The 22,690-nt window shown below is 40.2% G+C and overlaps 1 protein-coding gene, 5 non-coding genes and 1 pseudogene across 6 annotated transcripts; all 7 read right to left on the bottom strand.

The window, feature by feature from the left end:
• Positions 1–383: 383 nt before the first annotated feature.
• LOC117619958 (UDP-glucosyltransferase 29-like) lies at positions 384–1,739 on the bottom strand. Its single transcript, XM_034350034.1, has one exon. The coding sequence runs from the start codon at positions 1,737–1,739 to the stop codon at positions 384–386; it is 1,356 nt and encodes a 451-aa protein (XP_034205925.1).
• A 6,935-nt stretch (positions 1,740–8,674) lies between these two features.
• On the bottom strand, positions 8,675–8,793 carry LOC117620458. The gene has a single exon (XR_004584794.1). It is a non-coding gene; the product is annotated as a 5S ribosomal RNA (ribosomal RNA).
• Positions 8,794–9,531: 738 nt separating this feature from the next.
• Positions 9,532–9,650, bottom strand: LOC117620399. Its single transcript, XR_004584742.1, has one exon. It is a non-coding gene; the product is annotated as a 5S ribosomal RNA (ribosomal RNA).
• Positions 9,651–15,496: 5,846 nt separating this feature from the next.
• On the bottom strand, positions 15,497–15,614 carry LOC117620461. The gene has a single exon (XR_004584797.1). It is a non-coding gene; the product is annotated as a 5S ribosomal RNA (ribosomal RNA).
• A 681-nt stretch (positions 15,615–16,295) lies between these two features.
• Positions 16,296–16,414, bottom strand: LOC117620457. The gene has a single exon (XR_004584793.1). It is a non-coding gene; the product is annotated as a 5S ribosomal RNA (ribosomal RNA).
• Positions 16,415–17,151: 737 nt separating this feature from the next.
• Positions 17,152–17,270, bottom strand: LOC117620406 (annotated as a pseudogene).
• A 736-nt stretch (positions 17,271–18,006) lies between these two features.
• Positions 18,007–18,125, bottom strand: LOC117620459. Its single transcript, XR_004584795.1, has one exon. It is a non-coding gene; the product is annotated as a 5S ribosomal RNA (ribosomal RNA).
• Positions 18,126–22,690: the final 4,565 nt, after the last annotated feature.

Raw genomic sequence — 22,690 nt, 5'->3', positions numbered from 1 at the left:
GTTTTAAATAGCACATGTGTAAGCCAAGAACATATCTATCATAACAGGCAAGGATTCGCAATTGCTTGGAATCAAATGCACAACATTTTTTGTAAAAAAAAAAAAAAAAAAAAAAAAAGCAACAAGATATGATGTGATTATGTCTCCATAAATTGGGTTTGATGAGGATTGATTATGGTGAGTGGTGTATTTTAAAATTATATTTATTTCACAATTTCATATATTCTGCTGATGTGAGCATTCAAAATCATTAGAAAGAGTATTGAATGGTCAACATGTTTCAAACTACGTACAACGAAAACGAACAACACTTGAAAGTAATGAAATCCAACATTGATTTTTATACACCGACGAGAGCAACTCACAATAATCATCCTACACGTTTAGGTACAAAGTTGCATAAATTCCTCCACCACCCCATTAATCTCTTCATCCTCTTTGTTTTTCATGTTGTCTCTTATTTCCAATGCCTTTTTTCTCACTCCCTCTCCAATTTTCTTCACCACCACATCTCTGATCACCTTTGCTACCTCTTTTCTTTCTAAACTGCCTTCTGCTGTTCTCTTAACCTCCACTCCAACACCCACTTCCTCTACTAGTCTAGAGTTAATTGGCTGGTCAAGATGCATAGGCATGGCTATAATTGGAACACCAAATTTGATGCTCTCCAACACTGAGCTCCATCCACAGTGACTCACAAACCCACCGACACTAGAATGATTCAATATTTTCGCCTGCGGGGCCCAACCCTCCACTATCACTCCCTTCTCTCCCACCCTCTCTAAAAACCCTTCTGGTAACACCTCTTCAACCCTGTTACCTTTCTCTTCCTTTGGAAATCTTATAACCCAAATAAAGCTAACTTTGCTAAGCTCTAACCCATGAGCTAGCTCTTCTATTTGCTCCCTGGACAGAAAGTACTCACTCCCAAAGCAAACATACACAACCGAAGACCTTTCCCTTTTGTTCAGCCATTTCATGATCCATGTTTCCTCATCAACTTTTAGATCCATTGGCTCTTGAACAAGCGGACCAACTGGCACGATCTTCTTCCCCATTAAACCAGAGAGATAATCAACATATTTTGCTTCAATCTCTCTAGATGTCTTCACCAAAATGATGCCAGAAGATAGATCACTGCATTGCAGTACGCGGTCTCCATCCTTGATGCCATTTGATGAAGATTCTAAGAGATTGTTGAATTCTTTAGCTTCGTAATCCCGAAGATAGATTGAAGGAAAAGGAAACTTGTCACTAGGGTTCCTGAGATGGTGAACACTAAATGAGGTCAAGGCAGCACTGGTGGTGATGAACTCGACGGATGGAATATTTTGCAACGAAGCCAGAGAGGGTGCCCATGGTTGAAGAAAATCATATATGAGCAAATCTGGCTTTAGGGCTGTGAGGATGGTGGAGAAGTTATTGCTGGACATATCGAAGGCCCTTTTGAGAGTGGACATGAGATGGGGAGGGAGGCCATTGGTGGTGTGGTACTGAGGTGGGAGTTCAGGCAAATCATCATGCGGAAGATGAAGTTCCACAAATTCAATGCAATGAGAGTATTTTGGAGAGAGTTTTGGCTTGATGGAGGTGAGATTTACAGGTGTGGAACAAATAAAGATGTGGAAATTTCTCTTAGAGGTAAGCTTCTTGGCAAGCTCTAGGAAGGGAGATATGTGGCCGTGAGCTAGCCATGGAAGCATAAGAATAGTAAGGGTTCTTCGCTCAGAGTAAACCATTTTTTTCTTTGAGTCTTTGCTTGAGGTTGCTCGATTATAGGTTGATAGGTAGGTTATTTATGGCTAGCTATATACATACACACACATAGTGCATGCATAGTGCATAGTGCATGATAGAGAAGTTGGAAGAAACGCGTGGAGTCTTCGCGACAGTGCATGCATACGTAGTTAAGTTTCCCGAGTCGAGGAAAAAAGTTTTATGAAAAAGACTTATACGATACAGAAGAAGTTTCAACTTACAATTTATATATTTTTCTAGAAATAAAAGTACACATTAAATTATGTAAACTACACTAGTTCATAGTTTTATAAACTAATTTTCAATAAATTTAATATAAAATAAATACAAATTAAATGCAACAAAAAGGTAAACACAAGAACAATGAGAAAACCACCAAAAAGACCACAAAACAGATTTTAGAAAAATAACATTTACCTATTATTGAGTTTTTTTTTTTTTTTGGTGTCGAAAATAATATTTCCCTATTATTGAGTTTATTTACTTTTAAAAAAAATTGTACTATATTAATATCAGGATATTATGTTAGGCCCAAGTATTGTTTGAAAAAAAACCCCAATTATTCACTCCAAAACCAAAAAGTGGAAACTCAACAATTATTATTTAAGCTATAAGCAGTAAAGAAAAGTTAGCCTAAAGAAATAAAATACAGGGATGAGCGAGTTGCTATAGCAGATAGTTGTTTCCCAAATGCATGGATTGCTTACAAAATTTTGTTAACTATACTGGTCACAGTTGCCTTTGTTGAGAGAAGCTTTTCAAAGTTGAAGTTGATCAAATCTTACATTCGGTCAATTATGTCACAAGAAAGATTGAATTACTTAGTTATGTTATCTATTGAAAAAGACATGATAAAAACTTGATTATGTAAAATTAACTGATATTATTGCATCGAAAAATGTAAGATGAGTGATATTTATGTGATGTTTTGATGTATTTTATAAAGTTGTTAAGTGAATTACATATTGTTTGTTTCTTTTTAGGTTACCCATATGTGTGCTTGGATATGTGATTTTGGTGGTTAGATATGTTTTTGGCTCTTGATTGCAATCTTGGTGGTGTTCTCAGTCTTCAAAGTGGCAACGACGATTGTGGTGACGGAGACAGAAGCAGTAATAGTGGCTATGTTGGCTTTGTGTTGCTGTTTTTTCTTTTTTTCATTTGGCTTGATTGTTCTAGCCTCAACTTGTTTTTTTGGTATTGATGAGAGTTTAAAAGTTGTAGCTGTATTGGTAGATTGGAACGATGCGATTCATGTCTAGCTTGCTGCTTTTATGCTGAAGTTTTTCTGGCCTTATGTGGCCTATATTTAGATTAACCCTTTGTGGTTACTACATGCTTTCACATTTATATTACTCCTTTGTGGGTATTTGTATTTATCTTTGTGGCTAATGATTTTTGTGTCTAATTTATGAATACAATTATCGTTTTTCTTTATATATAAACTTTTTAATTCATTTAATGGGAATATTCAGATAATAAAAAGAATGTCCTTGTACCTTTGACTTAGATGATCTCCCAGAAGAAAACTTGAGTTAGAAGTATCAAGATTTTTGTAGTTATACTGAGGTGGCACAAATTCAATGCATAGAGATTTTTATTTTTATTTTATAACAATATTTCTTCATTGAAGAAGTATCATGATTTTGGTAGTGATGATGTGTCACAAATTAAATGCATGGAGGAGGGTATCAAAGAGTTTTGGGTTGCATACAGTACTGAAGGGTGGCCATAGAGGCATAAGAAACATACCGATGCTTCGATATAGGCTGAGAATAATCCAATTTTTTTATTCCTTTGTTGGTGACAGGTGTGAGCGATGACAAAAAACTGTTTGAAGAAGAGAAACGTGGAAGCTTCACTCAGGCAATATTGGTGGAAGTGCTTCCATAAATTCCAGCTCCAATGATGACGACAGACCTTAAGAAACACCTTTTGATGTTCAAATTTTAGTAAGAAACCTAAATTTTGATGTTCTGCCCTTCATTTTATTTTAGGGAGTGTATCATTATTGCTTAAATCTATTCTGAAAAGTTAAATGGTGATGGCAAAGTAGATAATTTTTGTATAAAGTTATGCTGAGTAATTTCTCATCATGATATGAATATTGTGCAGTCCTCTTTCTGTTCAAAAAGCCTTAAACAAACTTACCAAAACGCACACTACTAGAAAACGGACTTATCAGTCATAGATTACATGTGGTCTATATTTATGTTGACCAAATATAACATGTGACTAAAGAGTATTGGTCACGAATTGGTCAGATAACACAAAATTGTCGTTTATACCATGGTTTTCTAGTAGTGTGCACAAACTTGTAGTTTGCTATGACTTTAACACTCCAGAAGGTGTTAAGAAATTAGAAATTAAGGTCCCGTTCAGTAACGTTTTAAGGGGTTGTTTTCATTTTTAGAGAACAAAAATGAGGCAAAAACACATTCGGTGGCCCAAAAACAGAAAACACTGAGAATGTTTTCATAAAATGAAAACAAGTTCATGTGTACTTGCAAAAAACAGAAAAAAGTTGTTTTCATTCTCATGAGAAACGTTTTCATAAAAATAACTCACATATTATTATTTCAAATTGTACTACCAGACACGTTTTTATTGTTTTTATTTTCTGAAGATGTTTTTCTAATTAATTTACCAGACACATTTTTATTTTCTGAAAATGCAAATTTGTTTTCTTGTTTTCATTCTCTTAAAATATTATAAGAAAACATTCTCCGAAAACGTTGGCAACAGGTCAGGTAGGTGCTGGGTATGACAATACCATCCTCGTCCCCGCTCTCCATCCCTGCCCTCGTCTCCGAACCCATCCCCGTTTAATAGGTTTCGGGGAATCCCCGTCCCCGTCCCCATCGGGGGACTATCCCCCATACCATCCCCGAATCCCCGATTTTTTTTGCATTAATTTTTTTTTATATCATACATTTTAACATTAAGTTTCATATTAATTTATAATCCAACACATCCAAATTAACTATAAAGTTCAACTCAACTATTCAAAATCACTTCAATATGAAATTCCAAAGAAGATCAGGAAGAATTAGGAGAGGGAGGTTAACGTAAGGTTAAATATAAATATTATAATTATTTATTTATTTATTTAAATATAAACATATATATTTTCGGGTCGGGTTCGGGGATAGGGACTCCAATACCATCCCCTCCCCATAACTGTCGGGGATTTTTCAAGTTCGGGGATCCCCGTACCCGATATCCATTTGGCCCCGAAATCTCCCACCGTTAGGGTTGGGGACCCGTCCCCGTGGGGATTTTTGCCATCCCTACAAACAAGTGCAAAACAATATAAATACGACTGGCCACCAAAACGACATCGTTTTGGACCATGGTTTTAAAAAAACAAAAAAAGGAAACTACTAGGCCATTTCGTAGGCTTTTAAAATGGCTTCTATAATTCCTTATGTAATTGGGTTTTAATTGGGAGTTCTTCTCTTTAATTGGGTTTTAATAGGGCTTGCACAATTCCTTATTTAAGTGGGATTGGGAATTCTCTTTATGAATGACCAATTTAATATTACCCAATTTTATCAAAGTGTGCGTGCATCACAAGAATCCTGCATTTTTTTTTTTTCACTTCAAAAGTGGAAACTCAATAAAGGACCAATTATTATTTATACTTATAGCTTAAGTCAATTAACCTAGTTGAATGGCAGCAGAAAAGAAAAGTTAGCCTAAATAAATAAAATATAGGCATGAGCGAGTTGTTATAGCAGCATATAGTTGTTTCCCAAATGCATGGATTGCTTACAAAATTTTGTTAACTATACCGGTCACAGTTGCCTATGTAGAGAGAAGCTTCTTAAAGTTGAAGTTAATCAAATCTTACTTTCGGTAAATGTTGGAGCAAGATTTCTTTCAAGAAGAAATACCTCTACAGGTTCTTGACTGAAGTCCGCACGCTTCCTTGGTTGAAAGAGAACTCCGGACTTTATTCCCGAGGTCGAACGATGGAAGAGGGGTCAGTACCTGCAAAAGTCACTCCAACGCTCAAGTCAATATTTGCGCAGCGTACTCTTAGTGTTTAATTCAATTTTTGTCCCCCTTTGGCTGGAGGTCTAGCCGGGTTTTTATAGCGTTTCGAGTTCTTGGGATTGGCCATGCTTTCCTAGCCTTGCGCATCTCGTCCCCCACTTCATGGTAGTGGGATCAGATGAGTTGTAGTGGGATCAGATGAGTGATTTGCGTCTTCCTCGCTCCGCACTTCTCTAGTGGGAGGGAAGCTCGATCATCCCACGTCTTTTGGTTGTGGCATATGGGTTAAGCCATGACAAATGAGATTTGGTCCCCACAGTGCCTCCCTTTTTTCCTCTCTACACGCTTCACGGGTGGAGAGGGAAAAATGATCTAAGTGGGATTTTGGAACAGGGTTTCTTCTGGTTGAGCACATGTCATCCGGATGGGCTCATTGCTGAGCCTAAATAGGCCATACCTTTCCCTTGGGCTTGTTGGTCAAGCCCAAAAACATGATTCCTATTGGCTTATCACCAACCCATGCATGTTGCCTTCGCACCTTGCATGTAAAATATTCAAATGTGGACTTTCATGCACGTTGCTAACTTTTCAAGTTCTAACTATGGACTGTTACCCCTATGTGGTGTATCCAAGGGCGGACAGCCGATCCCATGTGCAAGTGGGCCCTTTTATTTATTTTGGATTTCTGCGCCTTTGCTGATCTGGTGGGCCTCTGCATACTTTCCTCTTGGTTAACCGACCCCAGTTGTGGTGCGCTTGGTTTTGAGCTGTTGCCAACGTGGTGGGTCCTATACTTCTTGGTTTCTCTCTCCTGGCTGATCCCATCCCCAGGTGTCATGTGCTTTAGTTTCTCTCTCCTAGCTGATCCCATCCCCAGATGTCATGTGCTTTAGTTTCTCTATCCTGGCTGATCCCATCCCCTGGTGTTATGTGCTTTAGTTTCTCTCTCTTGGCTGATCCCATCCGCAGGTATCATGTGCTTTAGTTTCTCTCTCCTGGCCGATCCCATCCCCTTGACTTTGAGTTTTTGCCAATTCGGTGGGTCCCATAATTCTTGGTTTCTCTCTCCTAGCTGATCCCATCCTCAGTGTTATGTCCCTTAGTTTCTCTCTCCTGGCCGATCCCATCCCCTTGACTTTGAGTTTTTGCCAATCCGGTGGGCCTCGTGCTCTTTGCTAGCTGATCTCAAATGGATTCCAATATTCATGAGCTCACATTCCGAACCCATGCGCCTTTGGTTCTTCAATTGATCCAAGGTGTCCACGCACTTTTTTTTTTTTTTTTGGTTTTCTTCTTTTCTTTTTCTCTTGCGTTTGAGCCGTTCGCGCGAGCCCAAAACCCCTTAGTTGTTCTTTCGGAACCGTGCACCTTCGGTTTCTCGACCGACCAAAGGTGTTCGCGCACTTTTTTTTTCTTGCGTTTGAGCCGTCCGCGCGGGCCTAAAAACCCTTTAGCTATCCTTCCGGAACCGTGCACCTTCGGTTTCTCAACCTACCCAAGGTGTTCATGATGATTTATTATTATTATTTATTTTTGCGTGCTTGAGCTGTCTCTACGGGCCCCAAAAACCCCTTAACTGTCCTTCCGAACCCGTAGGCCTTCGGTTTCTCAATCGACCCGAGGTGTTCATAGACTTTTTGTTTTGTTTTGTTTTTTTTTTGCCGACTCCCAAGCGGTCCACAATCTAGTTTTTGTGTGAGGGGGTGAACAAACCTAGCTCCGTAGGTGTACTTACTACTTTGCATAACTTATTGCTCACATCTGTTGCTCTCACTTGTCTTTTATCGAAGCGCATGCAGCTTTATGTCAGGAAGCGCATGCGCTGGGTAAAAATAATTCTGATTGGTCATGTCAAGCCAGGCTTTGTTGCCAGAGCCTAAGGCAAATATCCGAGCCGTCCGTGCGAACCTTATCTTTGCTTTTGAAAAACCTCTTCCCGTGGCTTCTGTGAATTATTTTCCCAATTTTTCCCCTGTTATAAAAAGGCTGATTGATAGAGATGCACTCACCTGTAAAACCGTCTACACTTTGCTTTTGTTCTTCACATATAACGTTAGAGAACTTCGCTGAAGGGTTCTTGTACATGCCACTACCTAGTAAGTAATATTTTCATCTTTGCTATTTTCATGTCGAATCACGAGATTTGGCCCAAGTCCGGTAGTGTCCCACCGAACTACGAGATACTTAAGGCTCGCACTAAAAGATGTGTTCCCGATAACGTGGGGATCGATCCTCTGCCTTTGGGGTCAGTTATGTACACCGGTGCCGATATCCCTTGGGGTTTCTTAATTCTCTCGCCGGCCCATTTAGAGCATGTTAGGTTTCCACTCCACCCCCTTTTTCATATGCTCCTGTTCTTCCTAGGCCTTCACCCCATGTAGCTAAACTCGAATTCTTACCTTCTCACATATGGGTTTCTAGCCGTTGGTTTGAAATAGGGTGTGTCCCTTAGCTTTAAGGATTTCATTTACCTTTACGACTTGTCTTATGTTAGGGGGGAAAGTCACTACTTCTTTTTTACGTCCGGCTCTGGTAAAAAGGTATTTACTTGTAAGCCCATTTCCACAAAGTACTGGAAAAACCAACCTCTCTTAATCACTAGGGAGTGGGCGGCGCCTGAGATATCTTAACATGCCTATCCTGTTGGAGTTTGGCCGAAAACCTGGTATACATATTTATGTCTTTGAAATACAGCTTATTGTGTTTTTGCAGGTCTAACTAACCTCTTTTTTGCAGTACTTCTGTCAGACAAAAGGTGTCTCCTTTCTGAGGACCAGATCGCTTGGTTGGAGGAGAACTTAGCTGGGAACTTTAGCCCGATTGTCACTCTGCGTCACAGGGCCGTGGAAAAACAAAGAACAGTCACGATGGAAAGCAGACGCCCACGACAATTAAAACGTCAAAAAAGCAAAAGGAGGGGATGCAACACGAGGACTTCCCAGGAGGTTACCCATCCTAGTACTACTCTCGCCCAAACTCGCTTAACTTGGGAGTTCTGATGGGATCCGGTGCATGTGAGTTGGTATGATTGCATCCCTTAGCTTATAACGCCAAAGTGTATAAGAGCCACGTCTGTGCCGTGCCATATGACCATGGGTTGGCTATCCAACGCCCCCCCACCTGAAATGACATGCCGTCGCATGGAATGGCATGGGCGGTCAGGCCTTGACGTCCCCAGCCTTGCCTTGTGCCACGGGCAGGCCTATCGACCCGCCGGTTCCAATTGGCCGCGGGGCCTGCCTAACGATAATTGAACCGAAAAGAAGTTGAGAACTACCCCAACAGTTTCGACAGTGCGTCGATCCGGCTGTTTTTTCGTTTTCGTTCCTTTCCGGCGCCTAGTTAGTTGGAGGCGAGCTCCACGGGGTGACGTAGGACAGATGGCGGAAGCAACTGAAGATGAGCTGGAGCGGCGCGCGTGCCATGGGAAATCTGGTAAACCGCAGGCCTGGGCTCCGACCTCAGAATCGGGCCCACGCACCCTCGCCTGGAAGACAACAGCGTCACGAGTAAAACTCATTGCGATGCCATGACCTGTGGGCTTTTTCGGGCATCCAGCATCGTTTACTAGCCCGAAATCCAGTTCTCGCTGTTTTCGAAAACTCTGTTATTTTCCTGCTTCGATTCCGCTGTTAATCCTAGGATTTCTAGAAGTATTTGAGCAAACTTTAGCCCGATTGTCACGCTGCGTCACGGGGCCGTGGAAAAACAAAGAACAGCCACGACGGAAAGCAGACGGCCACGACAATTGAAACGTCAAAAAAGCAAAAGAAGGGGATGCAACACGAGGACTTCCCAGGAGGTCACCCATCCTAGTACTACTCTCGCCCAAACTCGCTTAACTTGGGAGTTCTGATGGGATCCGGTGCATGTGAGTTGGTATGATTGCATCCCTTAGCTTATAACGCCAAAGTGTATAAGAGCCACGTCTGTGCCGTGCCATATGACCATGGGTTGGCTATCCAACGCCCCCCCACCTGAAATGACATGCCGTCGCATGGAATGGCATGGGCGGTCAGGCCTTGACGTCCCCAGCCTTGCCTTGTGCCACGGGCAGGCCTATCGACCCGCCGGTTCCAATTGGCCGCGGGGCCTGCCTAACGATAATTGAACCGAAAAGAAGTTGAGAACTACCCCAACAGTTTCGACAGTGCGTCGATCCGGCTGTTTTTTCGTTTTCGTTCCTTTCCGGCGCCTAGTTAGTTGGAGGCGAGCTCCACGGGGTGACGTAGGACAGATGGCGGAAGCAACTGAAGATGAGCTGGAGCGGCGCGCGTGCCATGGGAAATCTGGTAAACCGCAGGCCTGGGCTCCGACCTCAGAATCGGGCCCACGCACCCTCGCCTGGAAGACAACAGCGTCACGAGTAAAACTCATTGCGATGCCATGACCTGTGGGCTTTTTCGGGCATCCAGCATCGTTTACTAGCCCGAAATCCAGTTCTCGCTGTTTTCGAAAACTCTGTTATTTTCCTGCTTCGATTCCGCTGTTAATCCTAGGATTTCTAGAAGTATTTGAGCAAACTTTAGCCCGATTGTCACGCTGCGTCACGGGGCCGTGGAAAAACAAAGAACAGCCACGACGGAAAGCAGACGGCCACGACAATTGAAACGTCAAAAAAGCAAAAGAAGGGGATGCAACACGAGGACTTCCCAGGAGGTCACCCATCCTAGTACTACTCTCGCCCAAACTCTCTTAACTTCGGAGTCACTAGTAAAAAAAACCCCTTGCGCGACGAAAAACTATTCTTCGCGCAAAGTGACTTTGCGCGACGAAACTTGAAACTTCGTCGCTCAAAGTCTTGCTCGACCAAATTTTGCGCGACGAAAAATAATTCGTCGCCCAAAGTCACTTCGCGCGACAAACTTTTGCGCGACGACAATACATCGTCGCGCAAAGTCTTGCGCGACCAAATTTTGCGCGATGAAAAATAATTCGTCGCCCAAAGTCACTTCGCGCAAAGTCCTTATAAAAATAAATAAAATAAAAAAAATATTTTTTAAAAATTTTTCCATGACGTAATCCAAACATTTTGTCACCTAAACCAATTTATTTTTGTTTTTTATTTTGTATGCATAACACTTAAGAAATTAAACGGTATATATATATTTATTAAGTAACTTTAAATTTATTATTTTAGATCGGATCGGATTTTTATTAGAAAAATATATTCTTGTTGTTCGGATTGGTTTTTTGTTAGAAAATATATATTTTAAATTGACGATCGAATTATTTCATTGTATTCATATCGGGTCAAGGAGTGTAGCAGTAAAAAATCATCAAAATCGGAGTGAAAATAACCGTTAAATCTTGATTTTTCATTATAACCGTCGAAAAGTTTTATCCCCTTACTTGATCTCTGAATGTTTATTTTTTCCTATTTCTGGCTATATGATCTCGAAGTATAAACAAACAAGTTTGATGGTTGGATCGTTGAAACTAGTTTTTTTGAATGCATATGCCATCAAAACAATATATTCACTAACAATTAAGAGTTTATTTATACTTTCTTTAAATATAACATAAGATTTTGTGGTATCCACTAGTGTAAATATTTTAAATTGAAGATCAAATTCAGTCATTGTATTAATATAGGGTCAAGGAGTGTAGCTGTAAAAAATCATCAAAATCGGAGTTAAAATAACCATTAAATCTTGATTTTTCATTTATAACCATCGAAAAGTTTTGTCCCGCTACTTGATCAATGAATGTTTATTTTTTCCGATTTTTGGCGTATATGATCTCGAAGTATAAACAAACAAGTTTGACGGTTGGATCGTTGAAACTAGTTTCGTAGAATGTGTATGCCATCAAAAAAATATATTCACTAACAATTAAGAGTTTATTTATATTTTCGTTAAATATAACATAAGATTTTGTGGTATCCACTAGTGTAAATATTTTAAATTGAAGATCAAATTCAATCATTGTATTCATATAGGGTCAAGGAGTGTAGCTGTAAAAAAATCATCAAAATCGGAGTTAAAATAACCGTTAAATCATGATTTTTCATTTATAACCGTCGAAGAGTTTTGTCCCTTTACTTGATCTATGAATGTTTATTTTTTCCGATTTTTGGCGTATATGATCTCGAAGTATAAAAAAACAAGTTTGACGGTTGGATCGTTGAAACTAGTTTCGTAAAATGCATATGCCATCAAAATAATATATTCACTAACAATTAAGAGTTTATTTATACTTTCGTTAAATATAACATAACATTTTGTGGTATCCACTAGTGCAAATGTTTTAAATTGAAGATCAAATTAAGTCATTGTATTCATATAGGGTCAAGGAGTGTAGCTGTAAAAAAATCATCAAAATCGGAGTTAAAATAACCGTTAAATCGTGATTTTTCATTTATAACTATCAAAAAGTTTTGTCCCGTTACTAGATCTCTGAATGTTTGTTTTTTGTGATTTTTGGGGTATATGATCTTGAAGTATATACAAACAAGTCTTATGGTTAGATCGTTGAAGTGTGTGTGTGTGTGTGTGTGTGTGTATATATATTTATTTATTTATTAAGTAGCTTTAAATTTATTTATTTTGTACATATAACACTTAAGAAATTGAATAGTATATACATTTATTAAGTAGCTTTCACCTTAATTATATTTTAAATCATAAAATAAAATATTTTTATTTTTTATTATTCATAACAATTATTTTTATAAATATTGTGCTACGAACCAATTTTTCTTCTCTCAAAAGTTTGCGCGACCAACAGTTCGTCGTGCAAAACTCAAAAAATTTGGGCGAGTACCAAAAATGGGACGCGGGTTTTTAAAATTTTTAAAAAAAAAACTTTAGACTTTGCGCGACCAATATTTTTTGTCGCGCAAAAATTTGGGCGGGTACCAAAAATGGGACACGGGAATTTTTTTATATAATTGTTTTAGACTTTGCGCTACCAATATGTATTTTTCCTCGGGCAAAAATTTAAAGATTTTGGCGGGTACCAAAAATGGGATGTGGGAATTTTTTTTTTTAAATAATTTTTTTTAGACTTTGCGCGACCAATATTCCTATATTTGTCGCGCAAACCTTTGCGAGACCAATATATATTTTTCGTCGCGCAAAAATTGGGGCGGGTACCAAAAATGGGACGCGGGAATTTTTTTATATAATTGTTTTAGACTTTGCGCGACCAATATGTATTTTTCGTCGCACACAAATTTAAAAATTTTGGCGGGTACCAAAAATGTGATGCGGGAATTATTTTTTTTAAAAATAATTTTTTTAGACTTTGCGCGACCAATATTACTATATTCGTCGCGCAAAACTTTGCGAGACCAATATATTTCGTCGCGCAAAACTTTGCGCGACCAATACATATTTTTCGTCGAGCAATAATTTGGGCGGGTACCAAAAATGGGACGCGGGAATTTTTTTATATAATTGTTTTAGACTTTGCGCGACCAATATGTATTTTTCGTCACACAAAAATTTAAAAATTTTGGCGGGTACCAAAAATGGGATGCGGGAATTTTTTTTTTTCAAAAAATAATTTTTTTAGACTTTGCGCGACCAATATTTCTATATTCGTCGCGTAAAACTTTGCGAGACCAATATGTTTCGTCGCTCAAAGTTTTGCGCGACCAACCGTATTTTCGTCGCGCAAAGTGATAAGATTTTAAAAACCGAAATAACTCCTCCACCATTTTCTCAATTTCTTTCTCTACTCTTACCTCTCCTCTCTCTTTCCCTCTCCCCAAATCCCACCCTTTTTCTCACACTCACTCCTCTCACTTAATCTCTCATCTCTCTCTTCACTATCTCTCACTCTCACTCACTCTCTCATCTATCTTTTCACTATCTCTCACTCTCTCATCTCTCTATCACTATATTATCTAATTCTCTCACTTCTCCCTCTCATTCTCACTCACTCTCAATCTTGCCAAAAGGTATATTCTCTCCAAATTTTAAATTTTTTTTCATTAATATGTGTTTTTGGAGTTAGTTTTGAGTTTGTGTGGGGTTTGGGGTTGAGTAAAGGGGAGAGATTGGAGTTTGGGTTGGATTTGTGGTATAACAATTTTAGGGGAGATTATGCATTCTTTTTTTTTTTTTTTTTTGTTGTTGTTGTTATTTGACCATATTTGTTTTTTTGTAGGTAATCATCGAGACTTTGATGGCTAAAGTTGAGGATTAGGAAGCTATCAAAACATATTATCCACCACTACCAACACAATATGCTTGTATTAGGATTTTATTATTGTACTTTGTTAATTCATGTGTACATTTTGAATATTATATATATATAAATATTTATTGGATAATTTGATCATTATTTTTCATATGTAATTTTATTTTGAATATGTCAATTTAAATTAAAGTAATTAAGAAAAATCTTACAATTAAATTAAATTTAAAAAGTAAAAATTTGAAAAAATGACTATAATTAAATTAATATCAATTTAAATTAAAGTGATTTTAAAAAAATCATACAATTAAATTATATTTAAAAAGTAAAAATTTGAATAAATTAATATTAAAGAAATAATAATAAAAAGGAAAAATTAGTTTATTTTAATTAAAAAAATTTAAAACACAAAAAAATATTTCGTCGCGCAAATATTTGAGCGACGTTAGTGTTCGTCGCGCAAAACTCTAAAAATGTGGGCGAGTACCAAAAATGGAACGCGGGAATTTTTTATTTTTTAAATTTTTTTGAGACTTTGCACGACCAATGTTTTTTGTCGCGCAAAACTTTGCGCGACGATTATTTTTCGTCGCTCAAACCTTTGCGCGACCAATGTGTTTCGTCGCGCAAAGTTTTGCGGGACCAATATTTTTTCGTCGCGCAAAGTTACTTTGCGCGACCAATGAAAAAACTTGGTCGCGCAAAGTCTTTCTTCACGATCTTTGCGCGACGGATTCTGCGCGACGAAGTTTTTGTCGCGTTAAAATTTGTGCGACTACAATGTATTTTGCGCGACGAAATTCTCTTCGTCGCGCAAAGTGTAAAATGTAGTAGTGAGTTCTGATGGGATCCGGTGCATGTGAGTTGGTATGATCGCATCCATTAGCTTATAACGCCAAAGTGTATAAGAGCCACGTTTGTGCCGTGCCATATGACCATGGGTTTGCTATCCAACGCCCCCCCACCTGAAATGACATGTCGTCGCATGGAATGGCATGGGCGGTCAGGCCTTGTCGTTCCCACCCTTGCCTTGTGCCACGGGCAGGCCTGTCGACCCGCCGGTTCCAATCGGCCGCGGGGCCTGCCTAACGACAATTGAACCGAAAAGAAGTTGAGAACTACCCCAACAGTTTCGGCAGTGCGTCGGTCCCGCTATTTTTTTGTTTTCGTTTCTTTCCGGTGCCTAGTTAGTTGGAGGCGAGCTCCACGGGGTAACGTAGGACAGATGGCGGAAGCAACTGAAGCGGAGCTGGAGCGGCGTGCATGCAGCGGCAAATCGGGTAAACCGCAGGTCTGGTCTCCGACCTCAGAATCGGGCCCACAAACCCTAAACTGGAAGAGAACGGCGTCACGAGTAAAACTCATTACGATGCCATGACCTGTGGACTTTTTCGGGCATCCTACATCGTTTACTAGCCCGAAATCCAGTTCTCGCAGTTTTCAAAAACTCTGTTAATCTTAGGCTTTCTAGGAGTATTTGAGCAAACTTTACCCCGATTGTCACGCTGCGTCACGGGGCCGTGGAAAATCAAAGAACAGCCACGACAGAAAGCAGACGCCCACGACAATCGAAACGTCAAAAAAGCAAAAGGAGGGGATGCAACACGAGGACTTCCCAGGAGGTCACCCATCCCAGTACTACTCTCGCCAAACTCGCTTAACTTCGGAGTTCTGAGGGGATTCGGTGCATGTGAGTTGGTATGATCGCATCCCTTAGCTTATAACACCAAAGTGTATAAGAGCCACGTCTGTGCCGTGCCATATGACCATGGGTTGGCTATCCAACGCCCCCCCGCCTGAAATGACATGCCGTCGCATGGAATGCCATGGGCGGTCAGGCCTTGACGTTCCCAGCCTTGCCTTGTGCCACGGGCAGGCCTATCGACCCGCCGGTTCCAATCGGCCGCGGGGCCTGCCTAACGACAATTGAACCGAAAAGAAGTTGAGAACAACCCCAACAGTTTCGGCAGTGCGTCGGTCCCGCTGTTTTTTCGGCGGTGTGACGGAAGCAACTGAAGAGGAGCTGGAGCGGCGCGCGTGCAGCGGCAAATCAGGTAAACCGCAGATCTGGGCTCCGACCTCAGAATTGGGCCCACGAACCCTCGACTGGAAGAGAACAGCGTCATGAGTAAAATTCATTGCGATGCCATGACCTGTGGGCTTTTTCGGGCATCCGACATCGTCTACTAGCCCGAAATTCTGTTCTCGCGGTTTTCGAAAACTCTGTTATTTTCCTGCTTCTATTCCGCTGTTAATCCTAGGCTTTCTAGAAGTATTTGAGCAGACTTTACCCCGATTGTCACGCTGCGTCACGGGGCCGTGGAAAAACAAAGAACAGCCACGACGGAAAGCAGACGCCCACGACAATCGAAACGTCAAAAAAGCAAAAGGAGGGGATGCAACACGAGGACTTCCCAGGAGGTCACCCATCCTAGTACTACTCTCGTCCAAACTCGCTTAGCTTCGGAGTTCTGATGGAATCCGGTGCATGTGAGTTGGTATGATCGCATCCGTTAGCTTATACGCCAAGGTGTATAAGAGCCACGTTTGTGCCGTGCCATATGACCATGGGTTGGCTATCCAACGCCCCCCCGCCTGAAATGACATGTCGTCGCATGAAATGGTTTGGGCGGTCAGGCCTTGTCGTCCCCGACCTTGCCTTGTGCCACGGGCAGGCCTGTCGACCCGTCGGTTCCAATCTGCTCCGGGGCCTGCCTAACGACAATTGAACCGAAAAGAAGTTGAGAACGACCCCAACAGTTTCGGCAGTGCGCAGGTCCCGCTATTTTTTCATTTTCGTTCCTTTCCGGCGCCTAGTTAGTTGGAGGCGAGCTCCACAGGGTGACGTAGGACAGATGACGGAAGCAACTGAAGAGGAATTGGAGTGGCGCGCGTGCAGCTGCAAATCGGGTAAACCGCAGATATAGGCTTCGACCTCAAAATTGTGCCCACGAACCCTAGATTGGAAAAGAACGGCGTCACGCGTTAAACTCTTTGCGATGCCATGACCTGTGGGCTTTTTCGGGCATCCGACGTCTCTTACTAACCCGAAATCCAGTTCTCGCAGTTTTCAAAAAATCTGTTATTTTCGTGCTTCAATTCCCCTGTTAATCGTAGGCTTTCTAGGCGTATTTGAGCCAACTTTACCCGAATTGTCGCGCTGCGCCACGCGGCCGCGGATAAACAAAGAACAGCCACGACGGAGAGCAGACGCCCATGACAATTGAAACGTCAAAAAAGCAAAAGTAGGGGATGCAACACGAGGACTCCCTCGGAGGTCACCCATCCTACTACTACTCTCTCCCAAACTCGCTTAACTTCGGAGTTCTGATGGGGTCCGTTGCATGTGGGTTGGTATGATCGCATCCGTTAGCTTATAACGCCAAAGTGTATAAGAGCCACGTTTGCGCCGTGTTATATGACCATGGGTTGGCTATCCAACGCCCCCCGCGTGAAATGACAAGTCGTCGCATGGAATGGCATGGGCTGTCAGGCCTTGTCGTCCCCACCCTACCTTTAGCCACGGGCAGGCCTGTCGTGCCGCCGGTTCCAATCGACCGCGGGGCCTACCTAACGATAATTGAACCGAAAAGAAGTTGAGAACAACCCCAACAATTTCGGCAGTGCGTCAATCCCGCTGTTTTTTTGTTTTCATTCCTTTCCGGCGCCTAGTTAGTTGGAGGCGAGCTCCACGGGGCGATGTAGGACAGATGGCGGAAGCAACTGAAGAGGAGCTGGAGCGACCCGCGTGCGCCCTCAAATTGGGTAAACCACAGATCTGGGCTCCGACCTCAGAATTGGACCTACGAACCCTCGACTGGAAGAGGACTGCTTCACGAGTAAAACTCATTGCCATGCCATGACCTGTGGGCATTTTCAGGCATCCGACATCGTTTACTAGCCCGAAATCCAGTTCTCACAGTTTTCGAAAACTCTGTTATTTTCCTGCTTCTATTCCCCTGTTAATCCTAGGCTTTCTGGGAGTATTTGAGCAAACTTTACCCCGATTGTCACGCTGCATCACGGGGCCGTGGAAAAACAAAGAACAGCCATGACGGAAAGCAGACGCCCAAGAGAATCGAAACGTCAAAAAAGCAAAAGGAGGGGATGCAACACGAGAACTTCCCAGGAGGTCACCCATGCTAGTACTACTCTCGCCCAAACTCTCTTAACTTTGGAGTTCTAATGGGATCCGGTGTATGTGAGTTGATATGATCGCATCCATGTCATTTAGTTACAAACAATGACGGTATCATACAACTTTTACTACTGTATATTCACAACGGAATTGTTCATAATAGCGACATATCAATAATGACCTAATGACTTAAGACGTAAACATTTCCGATTATGAGATAGATTGAGATGTGAGCGAAAATTAGGTTAGCAGCATACTAACTTACTAACTATAGTTAGCGCTTGAGGGTTACTATTATATGTGAATCGTCATTGTACTTAATTTACTTACTCGATGTGAATTGATTTAGGTGTGGTTAACCTACCTAAAATTAAACAATTAAAATAAAATAAAATAAAATAAATATTTAAAATAAAATAAAAATATTGAACATTTAAAATTTAAACCCTAAAGCCTAAACCTCCCTTATCCTTCCACTTCCGTCTCGCCCATCCTCCTTCCCCACCCCTCCCCTGATCCCCTTCCCTTTCCTCCCTTTTATCTCCCTCACCCTCCACCTCTGATCTCTCTGTCCCCACCCTTAGCTATTCTTTGTCTCTCTATCTGTCTCTCTCTCTCTCTCTTCTTCCACAACCCCCATCGACCCTAGATCGCCAATTCCTCGACCCAACCCCCACATACTTGCCATTATCCAATCCTCCCTTACCTTCCTTGCAAAACATAGTCATTTCCAATGTTCAACTCAAAATCACTTCATACCCACAAAAAATACAACAAATCCAAATGGCTTCTCTTGTTGAAACCACAATTTGAGCACCTTTCAAAGCTTCAGACCACCAAAACACACTAGAATGGCAACTAGGTCTGTACCAAAATGTACAAACTTGCAGACCTTGATGCCTAAATATTCAAAAATAATTATCTTTATCGAGGATGGAGATAAACCGACAAGGAACAACACTATCCTTAGCTGGAATGGAGTTGTCCTAGTTTTCTTTAAACCCAAAGAGACAACATCAAACACAAAGAAGCTATACAAATTCTTCGAGATGAGCAAACAAAACCGATGTGATTCCCAAAACCAAAATGTTTGAAACAAAACACGAGTTACTGAATTGACTGAGTTAGTGGAATGAGTCTTCTTCTTCCCCAGCTGAGACAAAGCAATCTCTCTACTACGGTTTAAGAACCAAAGGAAAATTCATCATCTCACCGACCTCGATGGTTTCTATATCTAATCTCCGAGACATCTTCTATGGTCTAAGGCTATCTCCAATGGTTGGGGCTTTAAAAGAGGTTGATAGAGCCTCGTTTAGGGCTCTGATGGAATCTTTGAGGCTCTAAAGGAATCACTCTCACAACAGAAAGGCTCTATATCTGGAGCTCTATATTCGATATAATTCTATATACGTGTTATTTTTAAAATAAAAAAATTTATTTGCTTTAATGTTTATTATAGCATGTTAGTTTTTTGTGTGTGAACATTTCAAAAAAAAAAAAAATCAAAAAATCAAAATTTGGACAAGATGTGAAAATCTTTTCTATGAAAAAAACTTGATTGTTGCCTTGAAAAAAAAAAAAACAAAGCTTCATCCGTCAAAAAACACAAAAACAAACCCATCTAGCCCATCCCCTCTCATTGGTCACATTAAATAAAATATAAAACAAAGAGAAGCAATCATTGGTCAAGAAGATAGTATCATGAGCTGCAGTCACAAGGCAAGTCACCAACAACACATATGGGTTGGCAACTTTTTATTTATGTGGGCCCCATTCGGTTTTAGGGGCTTAAACCATGAACATAAATCTGGGTATAGCTCTGGTGGGGCTCAATCATTTAAGGCCCCAAAACTGAACCACTAGGGATAACTTTTTTGCTTCAATTGTTATATATTGCAGCCCAAGGGTGGTGCAGCCCACTTTAGAGCCCCCATTGGGGATGGCCTAATGGGTTGGGAGCAACATGGTTGATGCGTGTGGGGCTAAATTGGCGGTAGGTCCTCAATTGGTGATTTTTAAAAAGTTTGAGTCTTTAATTTACGACTTTTTATCACAAAACGTCCCTGAGGTTAACAAAACTATCAAATTGCATCATTCTTATTTTTTGGTGTCATTCGTGGTCCTCAACGTTAACATGGGTGCTCACAAATAGTCCTTGTAGTTAACTTTCATCCAAAAATGTGTTAAATTGCTGACATGGCATACATGTTGGACTCACATATCCAATGAAATAATGCCACATGGATTATTTTAAAAATATATATTTCAAAAATAATTTTAAATTTATAAACCATAGAAAACTAATAATAAAATAAACCAAAATTATTACAAACCAAAAAAAAAAAAAACCACTAGCTCCATCGCATGCCTCTCTCTCTCTGGCCTAACCCTAACCCCCAGTTTCCCTTCCTCACGATAATAATCAAGGACTATGGTTATGAATTGATGCTGATTTATTGATTCTTGATGATGAAGGAAAATATTATTTTTTTCCTTGAATTTGAATCATCAAATTGTCCAACCATAGTAGGCATAGGCATATTAGCGGTGGTGGTTGGGGTGGGCAGATTAGCTGAGTCGATGAGGTGGGGGAAAATCTATGATATCTGGGTACCGGAAGGGGGGCTGGGGTTAGGTCAGGGAGGGAAGAGAGAGGCTGAGAGAGGGGGCAAAGAGAGACCATATAGAGGAGGAAGAAGGGGGAAGTGGTGTAGCGGTGCTTGGGGTGAGGTGCAATGGAGCTAGTAGTTTTTTATTTTTTGGGGTTTGTAATAATTTTGATTTCTTTTATTATTAGTTTGGGTTTTATGGTTTACAAATTTAAAATTATTTTTGAAATATATATTTCTTGATATAATCCATGTGGCATTATTTCATTGGATATGTGAGTCTTATATATATGCCGCGTCAACAATTTAACAGATTTTGGATGGAAGCTAACGGCAAGGACTATTTGTGAGCACCCATGTTAACCTTGAGGACCACTAATGACACAAAAAAACAAGAAGGACGCAATTTGATAGTTTCATTAACCTTAGGGATGTTTTGCCATAAAAAGCCTCAATTTACCCAAAAAATTGTTAAAGGGCTAAATGGACAATATGCAACTCGTGTTGTGATTTAAAGAAGTTCAATGTCAATTTCGACATTTTCGAAAAATTTGGTTTAATTTCCAACCAAAAACGAAAATTTTGGTTTAAACATCACACTCCTAGCGCCCTAACCCCACCTTTCTATCTCCCTCTCTCTGATTCTCTCCCAATGCCACAGTAGCCGTCAATTTCTCACTAGCGTTTCTCCCCCGTCTGGGCACAAATGGCCGCCGTTTTTGTCCCAAAATGTTCCCCTACTTTTCCTCTACCTATTCCATCAAAACTAAGCTTATCCTACTGCAGTGGAATATGGTGGCTCGTTCAAAAGAAATCCCATAAATAGCCCCGATTTCGAGCTATTTTCAGTGGCTGTTGCTGTCGCCACCTATTAGGTTTTTATCCCCGCCCTCGAAGGAAGCTAATCCAACAAAATACATCTTTTCGGCATCTGCAGGGCAATGTGATGCAGGGTGAAGATGAGAAGTTGGAATTTCCGCTGTGTCTTGGTCCAGTTTATGACAATTACAATGATGACAAGAAGGGTGATTACCATAGTGACGATCAGGATAATAGTGATGTAAAAGATGAATTGTATCTCCTTCCATCATAAGCTTTCTTGGAGCATATATCACTAGAGACTAGATTGTTGTATACACTTTTGAGCTTAGTTATCTTCATTTAACGACTATTTTATATGATACACATGGTTAGTAAGATTAGAAGATTAGAAGATGTTCTTTTAAGTAAGATTAGAAGATGTCGAAAACCACGTGCATAAACGTACCCTTAGTTGTTCTTTTAAGTAGATTAGAAGATTTTGAATACCAAATTCATAAGCATACCCTTAATTAAAGGTCTCAATGCAAATGCATAATCATACCCTTAATTAAAGGTCTCGATGCAATTACGAGTGAATCATTCACTTTTAACTTGCTTATTGTGGTACTTGTAGCTTTTGAGGGCCCTGTGCGAAACTTAAATTGGGGCCTCACATAATATAATACGAAAATACTATAAAAATTTGCCATAACTTAATGTCATAAACAATTTTTTTAAAACTAAAAGTCACCATCAATAAATATGTAATGACAATAAGAAATCAAATTCATAAAAATTTAAATGTTTTCATTTGATAAAGTTAAATGTTTGGTACAAAAATAAACTCCTTGTGCCCTTATAAGAAGCAATTTTTTTTTTCCTAAGCCGTTTTGTAATTATGTAAAGTTTGAATGCAAAAGTACCTGAATTTGAATTGAGATTTGAATCTGACTATTTGATTTTGAGTAGTCTTTATGAATTTAGGAATTAGGGTTTTCTCTTTTGGTGTTAAAATTCCTAAAATTGAAAGAATAACAAAAATTGTCAAAGGATTGAAAAAAGAACCAAAGAGAGATTGATGAATAATGATGATTACTTACCAGAAAATAAGAGTTTAAGAGAAAGAAGGAGCCATGAAGTTTTTTTTGTTTTGTTTTGAATGAAGAAAGTACTTTTCTTGAAGGAGAAAATCTTTTCTATTTTATTTTTAAGAAAGATACTTTGGGGGATATATATACTC

The sequence above is a fragment of the Prunus dulcis genome, chromosome 2 (assembly GCF_902201215.1).
Source record: "Prunus dulcis chromosome 2, ALMONDv2, whole genome shotgun sequence".
Lineage (NCBI taxonomy): Eukaryota > Viridiplantae > Streptophyta > Magnoliopsida > Rosales > Rosaceae > Prunus > Prunus dulcis.
Note: the sequence above shows the minus strand (reverse complement) of the source record. Positions and strands in the feature narration are given on the sequence as shown.